General features: G+C 37.0%; 1 protein-coding gene across 4 annotated transcripts in view; it reads left to right on the top strand.

Moving 5' to 3' along the window:
- The window catches only part of plce1 (phospholipase C, epsilon 1), a 482,678-nt gene that overhangs the window by 427,801 nt on the left and 42,137 nt on the right, over positions 1-12,740 (top strand). For all 4 annotated transcript variants that reach the window (XM_063071694.1, XM_063071693.1, XM_063071692.1 and 1 more), the window contains 5 exons: positions 1,420-1,537; positions 2,144-2,257; positions 3,358-3,654; positions 6,195-6,355; positions 12,317-12,578. In XM_063071694.1, coding sequence (XP_062927764.1) covers positions 1,420-1,537; positions 2,144-2,257; positions 3,358-3,654; positions 6,195-6,355; positions 12,317-12,578 — 952 coding nt within the window. The remainder of the gene's footprint in view (positions 1-1,419; positions 1,538-2,143; positions 2,258-3,357; positions 3,655-6,194; positions 6,356-12,316; positions 12,579-12,740) is intronic.

Here is a 12,740-nt window from a genome sequence, read left to right as displayed (position 1 = left end):
GCATGGATCACTGACCTTGGAATGGCAAAGGTGAACACACAGAAATCACTTTAATAGCCAGGGAACAACATTACCCCCTGTCCCCCACCACCCTCTTAACTCCTGAATCCAGGGCTGCCAAATGTTGGGAATACTGAATATCTGCCGTTGATTTTGATGCTCTCAAACATTTGATATCACTGGGAACAAGCACAAAAAATCATTAAAAATGTGTTTAAAATATTATTTTAAAAACAATTTTCATCCAAAAGCTAAAAGCAGATTCACACACTATAACTCAATTGGTCACTAAAGCTTTGAAGAATAATAAAAGATGGAATTGTTTAGCAGGAGCTAATCTTTCATCTATTTAAATGGGAATTTTAGTGATGGTACCTGGTTTTACACCAGCACTGGTTCAGGACAGATTTCCAAACCTATGAGTTGGTAATCTGTAAAACACCTGCCCTTAGGGTTCCATTAGGGACCCACTGGAATCAGAAACTCCACAAGTCTGTGGAAGAAGTTATGCAAGTCTCAGTGCTAAAACAGCTGTCAGGATGAAGATATTGTCTGCCTTGACTTCATACTCTCAGCTTTGAGCATAAGGTCCAGAACGCATATCTACTTCTGTGTGTTACTCCTCTGCAGTACAACAAGGTGGTGTTCCGACCACTATGGCTTTCAGAAGACACCTTACACCTAGGCTGCTCTGGGGATGTAACAGACCCCATTTAAATTATCCTTTACTTTTCCTGACCATTATTTATCTCTCATTTCAAAGTTCAAAGTAAATTTATTCTCAAGGTACATATATGTCACTTTATACAATCCTGAGATTTGTTGTCATATGGACATACTCAGTAAAATCATAGGATAATAACCATAAAAGACCACACCAACATGGGAGTTCAACCAGTGTGAAAAGCCAATAAACTATGTAAGCACAAAAGGAAAGAAATAATAATAATAATAAATAAATAAATAAGCAACAAGTATCGAGAATATGAGGTGAAGAGTCCATGGAAGTATACCTATAGGTTGTGGGAACATTTCAATGATGGAGCAGATGAAGGTAACACCACTAAAACAGATAATTTGGTTATTGTCTATGAAATCACAAATTAACTTTTTCATTTTTTGTGTTACAACTGTGGCTGCACTTCAAAAGTCCAAATGCATGATTTTGACCCAGAATACCGTCATTTTGTTTCTTCACACAGATGTTGTTCAAGTGCTGAGTTCCTCCAGTAGGTTGCTTGTAGATCTAGATTCCAACCGCAACAGCCTCTTGTGCTTCTTCAAAACTATTTAGTTGGTTATAAGATATCCTGATACATCCTACTGTGAGAAGCATGATATCAATTCTTACTCTTGCTGAATGAATTCTATAAGTGACAATCTGGGGCATGGATTCAATTGCTGTTGTTCAATTCCCAGGTCTACGATATGGAATTGGGCGAAGAATTCTACTTACCTCAAAATAAAAAGGAGAGCAGACAGATAGCGCCTGAACTTTCAGACTTGGTCATCTACTGTCAGGCTGTCAAGTTTACAGGTCAGTATGTCCTGGTACCCCACACGCAGAAACTCCTTAATGACAGCAAATTATGGATCTCTGCCTCTCTGGTTCCCTTTTGAAGGTGGTGGGTTCATTGAGAAATGACCATAAAGTGAAGAGGAGGCAAACAGATATGAAGTGTGAGTCATCAGAATTCTGATAAACAAAGGTCTTCAGTACAGATTATGAAAAAAGAGAGGAGCTATGAGTGAAGCAGTAAGTAAGGAGCTGGCTGAATGGCTTCAAACTTCCTCTGCCATAGAGGCACATCAAAGGAATTCTGTTCTAAGCTTGTTTTTCATTGAAATGTAGCTCTGTTATATAATGAGAATTTATTAGTTAAAGGCACTTAGCTTTGAAGATAGAGAGATATATTAGAACCATCGAAATGCATCATGAAGAATGATTTAGCTATTTGCATTTTCCTGTGTCAGTCAATGGTCTAACAGTGTTACATAAAGAAACTCAGTAGGGCGTAATGTTTTTACATAGGCTGGAAGGGGAAGGATGTAATTAGCTTAAAATATAAACTAAAATAACATCTTTTGGAAAAATATGAACTCTCTAGTTGTGACCCTTTCTTTTTTTTTTCAATGGGAACAGGCCTTTCAACTTTAAATGCTGCAGGATCAAACAGAGGGAAAGTGAAGCCCAACAGGAAATCGAACAGAATGAGCCCAGGGGAATCAATGACATCAGTTAAAATATCTGGAAGAGGTGAGTGGGTTCTTTAGCTACTTCCCACACCAGACAGACTTGGTCACAAAATGATTGATTCAATTTAATTGATTTGACATAAAGTGCATAAATTAAAATCATTATTGTTGAATTAGTATTCTTCAATCTGTAATTCTAAGGCCAGAGAGAAATTAGTGTTTTAATTATCATGCTTTAATCTTATGCTGTTTTAGCACTCAGAAGATTTAGCTGATGTAGTAACTGATATTTGCGTTATCAGATTTATGAGGTTCCTTAAGTGAAAATATTCTCTACTGCTCTGTGGGACATGCATTGTTAAGCTGGCTAAATCTGTGGAATGCTTTTTGAGAGTAGAAATCAGGATGGGTCTTTGCTTAGAAGTACTAAAATATACCAAGAGACATTATTATGTACTAAGTTTTTCACTGTAAACTACTGGATAATTTTCCTTTGCTTCCAGGCAGGCAATATAATAGATGGTCTGTCCAGTGTCCATCTGAACCCAAATAGTCAAAACAAATAGAAAAGCCACAGTTATTTCATAGTCGGCTGGTTAATGCCCTGGATCAGCCTCGAGAGCAAAGGTTCCCAATTTTTTTATGCCTTGGACTTCAGGTTGGAAAGCTCGGTTGAAGAGGGATTATTTTATTTTTTCTTCCTTATGATTTGTGGTTTATAAATTGTACCTCAGAATGGGCCTAGTATTTAGGGATTGGTGAAGTAGTACTGTATTTTTCAATTATAATACCAATGGTTGACACAATCCTATTTAATATTCTGTGACATAAAATCTTGTTTGTAAACAAATGTCATAATTCTGATTTGCAGCCATGCTTTAAATTGCTAAAGATCAAAATTCTGGAATTTCTTTCTCTTAATCTTTCTATCCCTCCACCTTTCTTTCCTTCTCTGACATGTTCCTTAATCTACCTTTTGATCAGCAGTCCCAAAACTACTTTGTGGAATGATCTCAACCTTTGATAATGCGTTTCTGAAAGGCTTTGGACTGTGATGGATGAATTCAAGTTAATGCTGCTGTTCAAATATATATTATTTTAAGATTTGAATGTTGGAATATTTTTAGTTTTAATGAACCTGAAGATTTTCTTTGCACACAGCAACCTCTTTTGAAGCTATCAGAAAGAATTGTGATGAACCACCTTCTCCTCCATTTAATCCAACCACCTCTCTCAGCGCTATCATCAGAACACCCAAGTGTTACCACATATCGTCAGTGAATGAGAACACTGCCAAGCGACTGTGCCGACGCTATTCCCAGGAACTGATCCAACATACCGTGTGCCAGTTACTCCGAACATATCCGGCTGCAACTCGGATTGACTCCTCGAACCCATCACCTCTTACGTTCTGGCTCCATGGGATACAGTTGGTTGCTCTCAATTATCAAACAGATGGTGAGTGGCTGGTTTTATAAGCCTTGTTCGAAGACTTAATTTGTTTGGGTGTATACACAAGAGATTCAATCAAAAAGGTCTTCAGGATTTAAGGATCAAACCCTGTCAGTGGCTTTCAGAAAAGCAGAATCCAATTTCTTACCCCCCTTCAGTCTCGATATCAGAATTATTAAACATGTTTGACAATGCCATTACATCTTATATAATTCAGCGGTAAGCATTCAGCAGGGAGTAGTTGGGAAGGTGCCCGTTATAAACTCAAATCTCCACATTACTGGCTTTGGTTCACTTTGTTCCTCCACAAGGCTGTTACTTGGTGTTTTTTAAAAAATTGCATTTTAGTCTGTATTTGCCAGCATTATTACATTCCCAACAGTAGGACATGGAAATGTAATGATGAAAGTCACTTAATATATGGACTGGATATCAGTCAGAAATGGTGGTGAATTTGTGGAATTTATTACCATGGGCAGCTGTAGAGGCCAGGTACTTGGTGCATTTAAGGCAGAGCTTGATCAGTTCTTGATTGGACATGACATCAGACGTTATGGAGAGAAGGCAGAGGAGTGGGGCAGAGGAAGGGAAAAATGATTAAATGGCAGTGCGGACCCAACAGGCCGAATGGCCTAATTCTGTTCCTATGTCTTAAGATCTTATAAAGGACATATTTTCCTTCCGATGAATAACAATGTTAAATCTTGGTGAGGTTTGTAAAGGTTTTCCTCTCTTGGGTTATAAATTGTTTAATTCCAAGAGGTTTGTATCCTGGACACTTGGTGTCACCAGTACAAGCTCTGATCATGGGCTGTTTCAAAATAAACACCGGTTACTCAAGCCCATTTAAAATCATTCTTAATGCTTACTCTATACAGGGTGACAGATGGCACAGCTGCTGCCTGACAGGCTGAGGGATTAAAACAGGACTTTTGGTAGTCCGTATGGAGTTTGCATGAATTTCTTCTCCCAGGTGCTTTAGTTTCCTCCTGCATCTGAAAGACGTGTATGTTGATAGGTTAATTGGCCGCAGTATATTGCCCCTAATCTGTAGATGAGTGGTAGTGTCTGGCAGGAATTAATGGCAATGTGAGGGAAAGTAAAATTGCATTAGTGAAAAATTGTCATGAAGTGGGTTTTTATAGTCTGTGTGATCTCAAAGGGCCAAAAGACCAGTGTCTGAACTGTATAAATATCCTTTTCAAACAACCAGAGTGACTTTTGCTCTTCTCCACAGTTTTTATGCCTCCTGACCTGAATTTAAAGTTTCTATGTTGATTTTTAAATCAGGCAACATACCATGACACCCTGTAGTAGTCATAACTCCCTCATCCTTTATGCTTGAAGATCAGCTGAAATAACAGATCTGTGATATATACTGATTACATAATTATATAACCATCCTCCATTCACTGCATTTTGGTCAAGAATTCTAATGTACCCAGAAGTCTCTGTTGTAGCTTTGGTCATTAGTCTTAGCTATAGTAGCTTCAGTCTGTTCCATTAAAACAGCTTCTTTTTGATATATCCTTTTTCATATATCAGAGGAAATTTTGCCAGCATCTACTTGGGTAACCAGAAATTGCCCAAGGTTTGGAAAGTCTTTCAAAACAAAGAGCATTGCATGATTAATGTCCCTGTCAATCAGATTAATAATTTTACGTGGTTTTCTCCAGATTATTAATCACTTAAGGCAATGTTCTGCTTGAAATATATTTAAAAACATTTCATGTACCTTGAGCTATATTTGTGATGGAAAATGGCAATAGGACATTGAATTATTACAATGATCAAAATGTCAAGGATAGGTGGTTGTGCAGTACATTTAAATAATTGAAAATTTGGTGTTTCAGCCAAGCACCTATTCCCTATTATGATCATTAATGCTCTTCCAATTCGAATTCTGAAGATCATTACAGTTTTGTAATCATTGGATGTATCTACACTGAATAAAGCAATCCACTTTCAAGTAATTGCTAGAGGAAGTGCTGACATAATTTGGCTGATTGGTTTATTAAAGCACTCTGTGCCTAAGATTATCACATATATACTGTGAGGCAACATCACATTTTAAAATTTGAAACACAAAGTGAAGGGAACAGCTTCAAAGGCCAGGTTTACTGCAGATTTTGGTTAATCCTAACTTCTCACTGACAATAGATACTAATTATTTAAAAAAAAATTTAAATCTGATTATTGTCACAAAATAAGCTAAATTAGAATGGTCAGTGATTTAGAGCTTTTGTAATGGTTGAGATAATTACTTTATAATTGAACATCAGGGCCAAAATCTTTGATGTAGTGACCTTTATTTCTGTGCTAGGTTCCTGACTGGTTTCATTAGATATTTGGAAATTAAGTAATGAATTACCTCACACAGTGAATTGCTAAGTTCAGAAATACAAGAACAGACTTTTGTTAAGTGCTGCTTTAAATTGTTCTACCTACTCTTTGAGTTATCCACAATGTGCAGTTTTATCAGAATGACAAAAATTGCTGAGCAATAGATTACTGTTTATAGTACCCTCTCTCTCGCTTCCTCTTAGATCTCCCAATGCATTTGAACACGGCCATGTTTGAAGCAAATGGTGGATGTGGTTACGTGCTAAAATCTCCGGTTTTATGGGACAGAAACTGCCGCATGAATAATCAGTTTTCTCCTCTGGAACGAGTAGAGAACATGACTCCGTCCTTGTATTCCTTAACAGTAAGTGGAAAGAAAATTTTGCACATAGATCCAGCATCAGCAAGGCAAGACTTGAGTTGATTTACTGGCTTTGCCGTATAGAGATGCCAACCGCATCTGCCCTCTATTTGTATCTTTGTGAGCTGTTTTATACCGCACATGTATTGAATCTTCTTATTTCAAAGGAGATACAAGTTGTTTCAGCTTGTATAGTATCATTAACCTCTGAGAGGGAAAACGGATCAGCTATGATGAAATGGCAAGGCAGACTCGATGGCCTAATTCTGCTCCTATCTCGTATGGTCTTGTGAGAGCATGTTCTAGGTGATATGGTCCTTAATGATGGATGCTGCCTTTTTGAGGCATTGACTTTTGAAGATATCTTTGATGCTGGGGAGGCGGGGAGGTGGAGAGGCTACTGCCCATGATGGAGCTCACTGAGTTTACAACCCTGTGCAGCAAACTCTGTTCATATGAAAAGAATAAGTTTTGATTTTCTATGCCACACTGTTAGTATGTCCTCTCAGAAGCTGTTTTTACTTGACATGGGAAAATGGGTTAACAATTTTATAGCCTCCTGGACCTCAAGCTTGGATCTGTCGTTGAATTGTCATGTCAAATAATTTTTTTTTTGAGGAGGTTGAAAGGAAGGTCATATATTTGAATTTGGCAAGCTCCTGATAAGGCCCCATTTGGCAAGCTGATTTCAAAAATAAAAACCCATGGGACTCAAAACTATGTAGCATTTTTGATTTCAAAAGTGAAGCAAGGGGCAATGGTTGATGAGTAGTTTTGTGAATGGAAAGTTATCTCCATTTAGTGAGGCATAGTCGGCTGGGCAAATACACCTTGAGTACTGGGATACTGATATGTCAATGTCACCTTAAGATTCATTTTCTTCTTCTACAGTGAATGCCTGCAAGAAAGTGAATCTCAAGGTCGTATATAGTGACATATACGTACTATGATAATAAATTTACTTTGAACTTTGAACATGTTCATCTATGCTGATGATTTACTTTTATATATTTCTAATCCTGAGAGATCTATTCCTGCTGTTTTAGAGTTATTAGCACAATTTGGTCTTTTCTCAGGTTATAAATTAAATCTTAGTAAGAGTGAACTTTTTCCGATTAATAAACATCTTCCCTTATATTATAAATTTCCATTTAAATTGATTAATAATTATTTTTCATATCTTGGGATTAAAATTACTTGTAAACATAAAGATTTATTTAAGACTAACTTTTTACCATTAATAGACCATATTACTCAACTTTCATCTAAATGGTTTCCCTTATATTTAACTTTGATTGGTCGTATTAATGCAGTTAAGATGTTTTTTTTGCCAAAATTTTTATATGTGTTTCAGGCATTACCAATTTTCGTTCCTAAATCTTTTTTTGATAAAGTCGACTCTAAAATTTCTTCATTTATTTGGCAGAATAAGAATCCGAGACTGGGTAAAATACATTTACAGAAAGCTAAGAGAGATGGAGGTTTAGCATTACCTAACTTTAGATTTTATTATTGGGCTATTAATATTCGACATATGAAATTTTGGTTACTTGACCGGGACATATTATCTATTCCTAAATGGGTAGCATTGGAATTACAATCTGTTCAGGGTTATACACTTGGTTCTATTTTAGGTTCATCTCTTCCTTTTGATTCGAAACGCCTTAAGCAGGTCTCTAACCCGATCGTTAAATATGCTTTGCGTATTTGGTTTCAATTCAGAAAATTTTTTGATCTTAATCAATTCGGGTTAGCGATTCCTATTTTAGGTAACATATTTTTTCCTCCCTCTTTTACGGATCGCGCTTTTCAAACTTGGAAGACTAAGGGTATTTTACGGTTTTTGGATTTATTTTTAGATGGTTCCCTTATGTCTTTTGAACAATTATCTAATAAATATAACTTATCAAGAATACATTTTTTTAGATATTTACAAGTTAGAAATTTTCTAAGTACTATACTTTCTTCCTTTCCAATGCTTCCTCCTATATATATTTTAGATTCGATAATTAACCTTAATCCATGTCAGAAAGGTGCATCGGCTATGATTTATAATATTATTATGAAACTTAGGAAAGCTCCATTTGATAAGATTAGGGTAGATTGGGAACAGGAATTGGGGCTTACCATTTCTGTGGATGATTGGGGGCAGATTTTACAATTAGTTAATACTTCCTCTATTTGTGCTAAACATTCCCTAATTCAATTTAAAGTGGTTCATAGAGCACATATGTCCAAAGATAAGTTAGCGCGTTTTTACTCGCATATTAATCCTTTCTGTGATAGATGTTCGGGGCAGATAGCCTCTTTAACTCATATGTTTTGGTCTTGCCCTACTTTGGAAACTTTTTGGAGAGATATTTTCAATATTATTTCTAAGGTATTAAATATAGATATCTCTCCTCACCCTATTACTGCTATCTTTGGACTACCTAAAATTTCTAGTAATCTTTCCCCTTCAGCCCGTAGAATGATTGCATTTCTTACTTTAATGGCGAAAAGATGTATTTTACAACATTGGAAAGAGCTTAATGCTCCAACTACCTTTTTTTGGTTTTCTCAGACGATTTTATGTTTGAATCTGGAGAAAATTAGAAGTAACCTTTATGATTCTTCATTTAAATTTGAACAGATTTGGGGACCTTTTATTCGATATTTTCATTTAATGTAATATTTACCCTTCTTGTTTTTTTTTCACTGTTTTAATGGAGGTCGGGATTGAGGACGTGATTTTAAGTTTAACTCTGTTTGGTTTCAAGTTAGCCCATTGCTTTGCTTTGCTTTTAGTTAGTTGCACGGTGGGTTTTTTTTTGGGGTTTTTTTTTCTTTTTTTCCATTGATATATATAAAATCTAGTATACTATTATGTTATCTTGGTTTCTTATGCTTAAATTACATTGTTTGTAGTATTTTCTTTTTGGTATTGTTATCTTTTGGAATTTTATTATACTTTAACATTGTATTAATGTCTATATGGCTTACCTTTTTTGTATACTTACTCAATAAAAAGATTTAAAAAGAAAGAAAGAACTTTGAACATGTTCAAAGGGACCACAGAGAAACAAGTGGGTAGTTAAGATGTGATAATGTCAATTTTTATTTTAGTGAGTAAGGAATAGAATATAAAAGTAGGAAAGCTCTGTTACATTAGTTAGACTTTTGTTCCAAATTACATTCATTTCTGGATGTCATACAAGAAGGATATGGTGTTGGAGCGATAAGAATGTTAGCGGGACTTGAAATATTAGCTGTGAGGAATGACTGGATTGGTTGGAGTTGTTCTTACTGAAACTATGAAAGCTGAGGAGAGAGATAATGTAGAGGTGTCTATACACGGGGGCAGATAGAGAGGGAGGGAGGATTTATTTCTTTTAGCAAATGAATTAATGATGAGGGACACACCATTAAGAATAGGAAGTGAACTGAGGAAAAACACTTTTACTCAAAGAGTAACAATGATCTGGAGGCAGAAACTTTTTTTTTCAGAAGCTCTTGGCCAAACTTTCAACCTACAGACAGCAAACCAAGAACTGGAAATTGAAACAGATTGGAAAGCTCGATTCTGGCTGGTGCATACATGATATACTGAATAACCTCATTCTCTTTCTTGAACTTCTCTGAATCTCTGCCTCGAGATTTATCGCATAGTTACATATGTTCAAATAATTAAACTAGCTTACTGCTACTGATGTGACTTTGAGCTATGGACTGTTTAATTAAATGCGAGAACATATCATGTTTCAACAGTGTCTTGGCACACACTTCTCTGTAACTTCTCCCAACTCAACCACTCTTGTCCAAATGAGCAAAGCTTTAGTGTTCATTAGCACCAATTCTTAAATTGGTAGGGGAATTTGATTTTAAAAGTTATGCGGTACTGGAGTTTATGACTACCTACAAAATATGTACGAAAGATGATCTTGATAGAACTTAATACATTTTTGATTATGCCTCAGCTGGAGGAAAATGGACAATTTTGGTCACTAGTTGTGGACAAGATGGAGAGGTATGAGAATGGCTGTGCAGCAAGTTAACCAGGATATTATTTGGGAGAAGAGATTTCAGTTATTTGGAGACGTTAAAAAATACAGACTTATTCTCTTAAAAGGTGACTCTGTGGAGGCTTTCAATACGATGCAGGGGTATGGACAGAAAAACATTATTGTCGGTAACAAGAAGGATATAAATTTAATATTATTGATAAGCAATCTAAATGGAAAATGAGCAGAAAATTATTTTGGGCCAAAGAATTGGTGGGATCTGGAACGCTGTGTCTGAAACAGTGGTGGAACTTAGTTCATTAACTCAGCTGGACAGATTTTTGAAGATGAGGAACTTAAGGAGTTACAAGTTAAAAAGCATGGATGTGGGACAATGCATAACATCTTCAAGCAACCAGTACAGCTATCCATGTTAATTGTTCTTCAAATTTTGATTCAATTTGCTTGCATCATACACCAGGGTGCTCTCTTCAGTTACTTGATGAGGTAACCATACCCTTTGGCCTGGAGCAGATGTCATCAGGTGGTGCCCAACCTTCATAGAGTGTTTCAACCCTTAACCTCTACACTCTCCAGCTGGCGGGCCAGCAGTGGTGACCAAGTCACTGCCCATCTGCTCCTGACTTCCAGCTCAATTCCTCACCTGCTCCATATCCAGAAAGAGGCTCTTTCTGCTTCCTCCCCATCCTGTGGGCTGCTTGGTGCTTGGTTCTTTCTCTTTTCATCAAGGCCCAGCACAGACAGCAACCCCCATGCCGACCTTGCTGGGAGCCCTCTGCAGCCGATCTCCACTGGAAATAGTCATGTCTGCCATCCTCTGTCCCTGCAATCCTGGACCAAGGGCTGGTACTTCAGGGCCTTCCTCCCATGAGCCTCCTTGCATCCTTCCTCCCATGATACTGTGAGCTCCACCAGGATGATTTGGAGGTCCTGCCACCTGGTTTTAAAGCGGGCTGAAGTGAAGCGTAGCTTGAATCCTGCTAGGTAGCTGGTGATCATGTCTCACGTTACTGGCGGGATATGGTAGTGGTCCAGGCCAACCTGGATGAGGACGTGTGGAATTGATCCGTAGGCATTGGCTGGGTTTAACCAGACGACTGTTAGGTTGCCTTTCTTCTGCCTGGCCTCATGGATCAATTGGCTGACTGTTGAGGTGTGTTCAAGGCACCAGAAAAACCTGGAATTCCACCTTTCTGGATGGATGTGTTGGTATAGTGGTTCTCCATTAAGTGATTGAATGATTAAAAAGTCAATTAAGGTTAATGCACATGAAGCACACCCTGTTTCTGAACTGCTCATCAGAAACTTGCAGGCCCAACGAGTTGACAGTGATCATTTTTGAGCAACATAACATGCTGCTTTAGCAATCTGGCATTTAGTTCCAATTTTTAACTTAAAAACCACGAAGGAGCAATCAATTTTGAGTGACAGTCAAATAAAGCATTTGGATAAGATTATGAAACATTTTTGAATAGACAGTTGGCATGTGATCGGCCATATAATTTTCTTAGCTACTGTGCCAGACAATGTTAAAACAACATTAGCCTCTTCTTTATTTAGAAATATTCTAACTACGGTGTTTTGAACTGCATTTAACAAACTTATCATGTGTGTCAGAGTACATCAGCTATTAATTAAGTCAATAGCACAAAACTACAAATTACACACCATTTTTGTTTTCCAACTCAAATGCTTTCCTCCTCTTTTTGCCAATCCAGCAAAATAAAAATAATGAGAGGAATTTGATAGAACCAAGATAAAGCACGTTTTGTATACAAATCTGAACTGCATGAAAACTCAGATGGAAACTATGATTTTGTTTGTAATTAATTCCAGTTTAGTTGAAAGAGACAGAAACAGTTAAAACTGATATCACAATGAGTTTTCATGCAGTTCAGATTTGTATATTCTTTATACAAAGGGAATGTAATATTCTTTACCTTTTTAACATTTTTTTTCCTAGATTATTTCTGGGCAGTATGTGTGCCCCAGCAACACATCAGGGAGTCCATGTATTGAAATTGATGTGCTGGGTATGCCTCAGGACAGCAGTCACTTTCGCACTAAACCCATTCATCGCAATACTCTGAACCCCATGTGGAATGAGCAATTCTTCTTCCAAGTTTACTTTGAAGACCTCGTTTTCCTACGTTTTGCAGTGGTGGAAAATAACAGCTCCACTGTAACAGCACAAAGAGTAATCCAGTTAAAAGCGCTTAAAGGAGGTAAAACCTGTTCTTTTGCTTTGGGAGGTCTGATCATGGTCGGAACAAGGTGATTGCTGGATACCGTGTGAAATACCAGTAGGTCATTTAAAATCGCATGAACTATAAAAATAAGAATTACTTTAATTGACAGCTTTGCATTCCCATTTAATTTTATTTCCC

The sequence above is a fragment of the Mobula hypostoma genome, chromosome 19 (assembly GCF_963921235.1).
Source record: "Mobula hypostoma chromosome 19, sMobHyp1.1, whole genome shotgun sequence".
NCBI classification, from domain to species: Eukaryota; Metazoa; Chordata; class Chondrichthyes; order Myliobatiformes; family Myliobatidae; genus Mobula; species Mobula hypostoma.
Note: the sequence above shows the minus strand (reverse complement) of the source record. Positions and strands in the feature narration are given on the sequence as shown.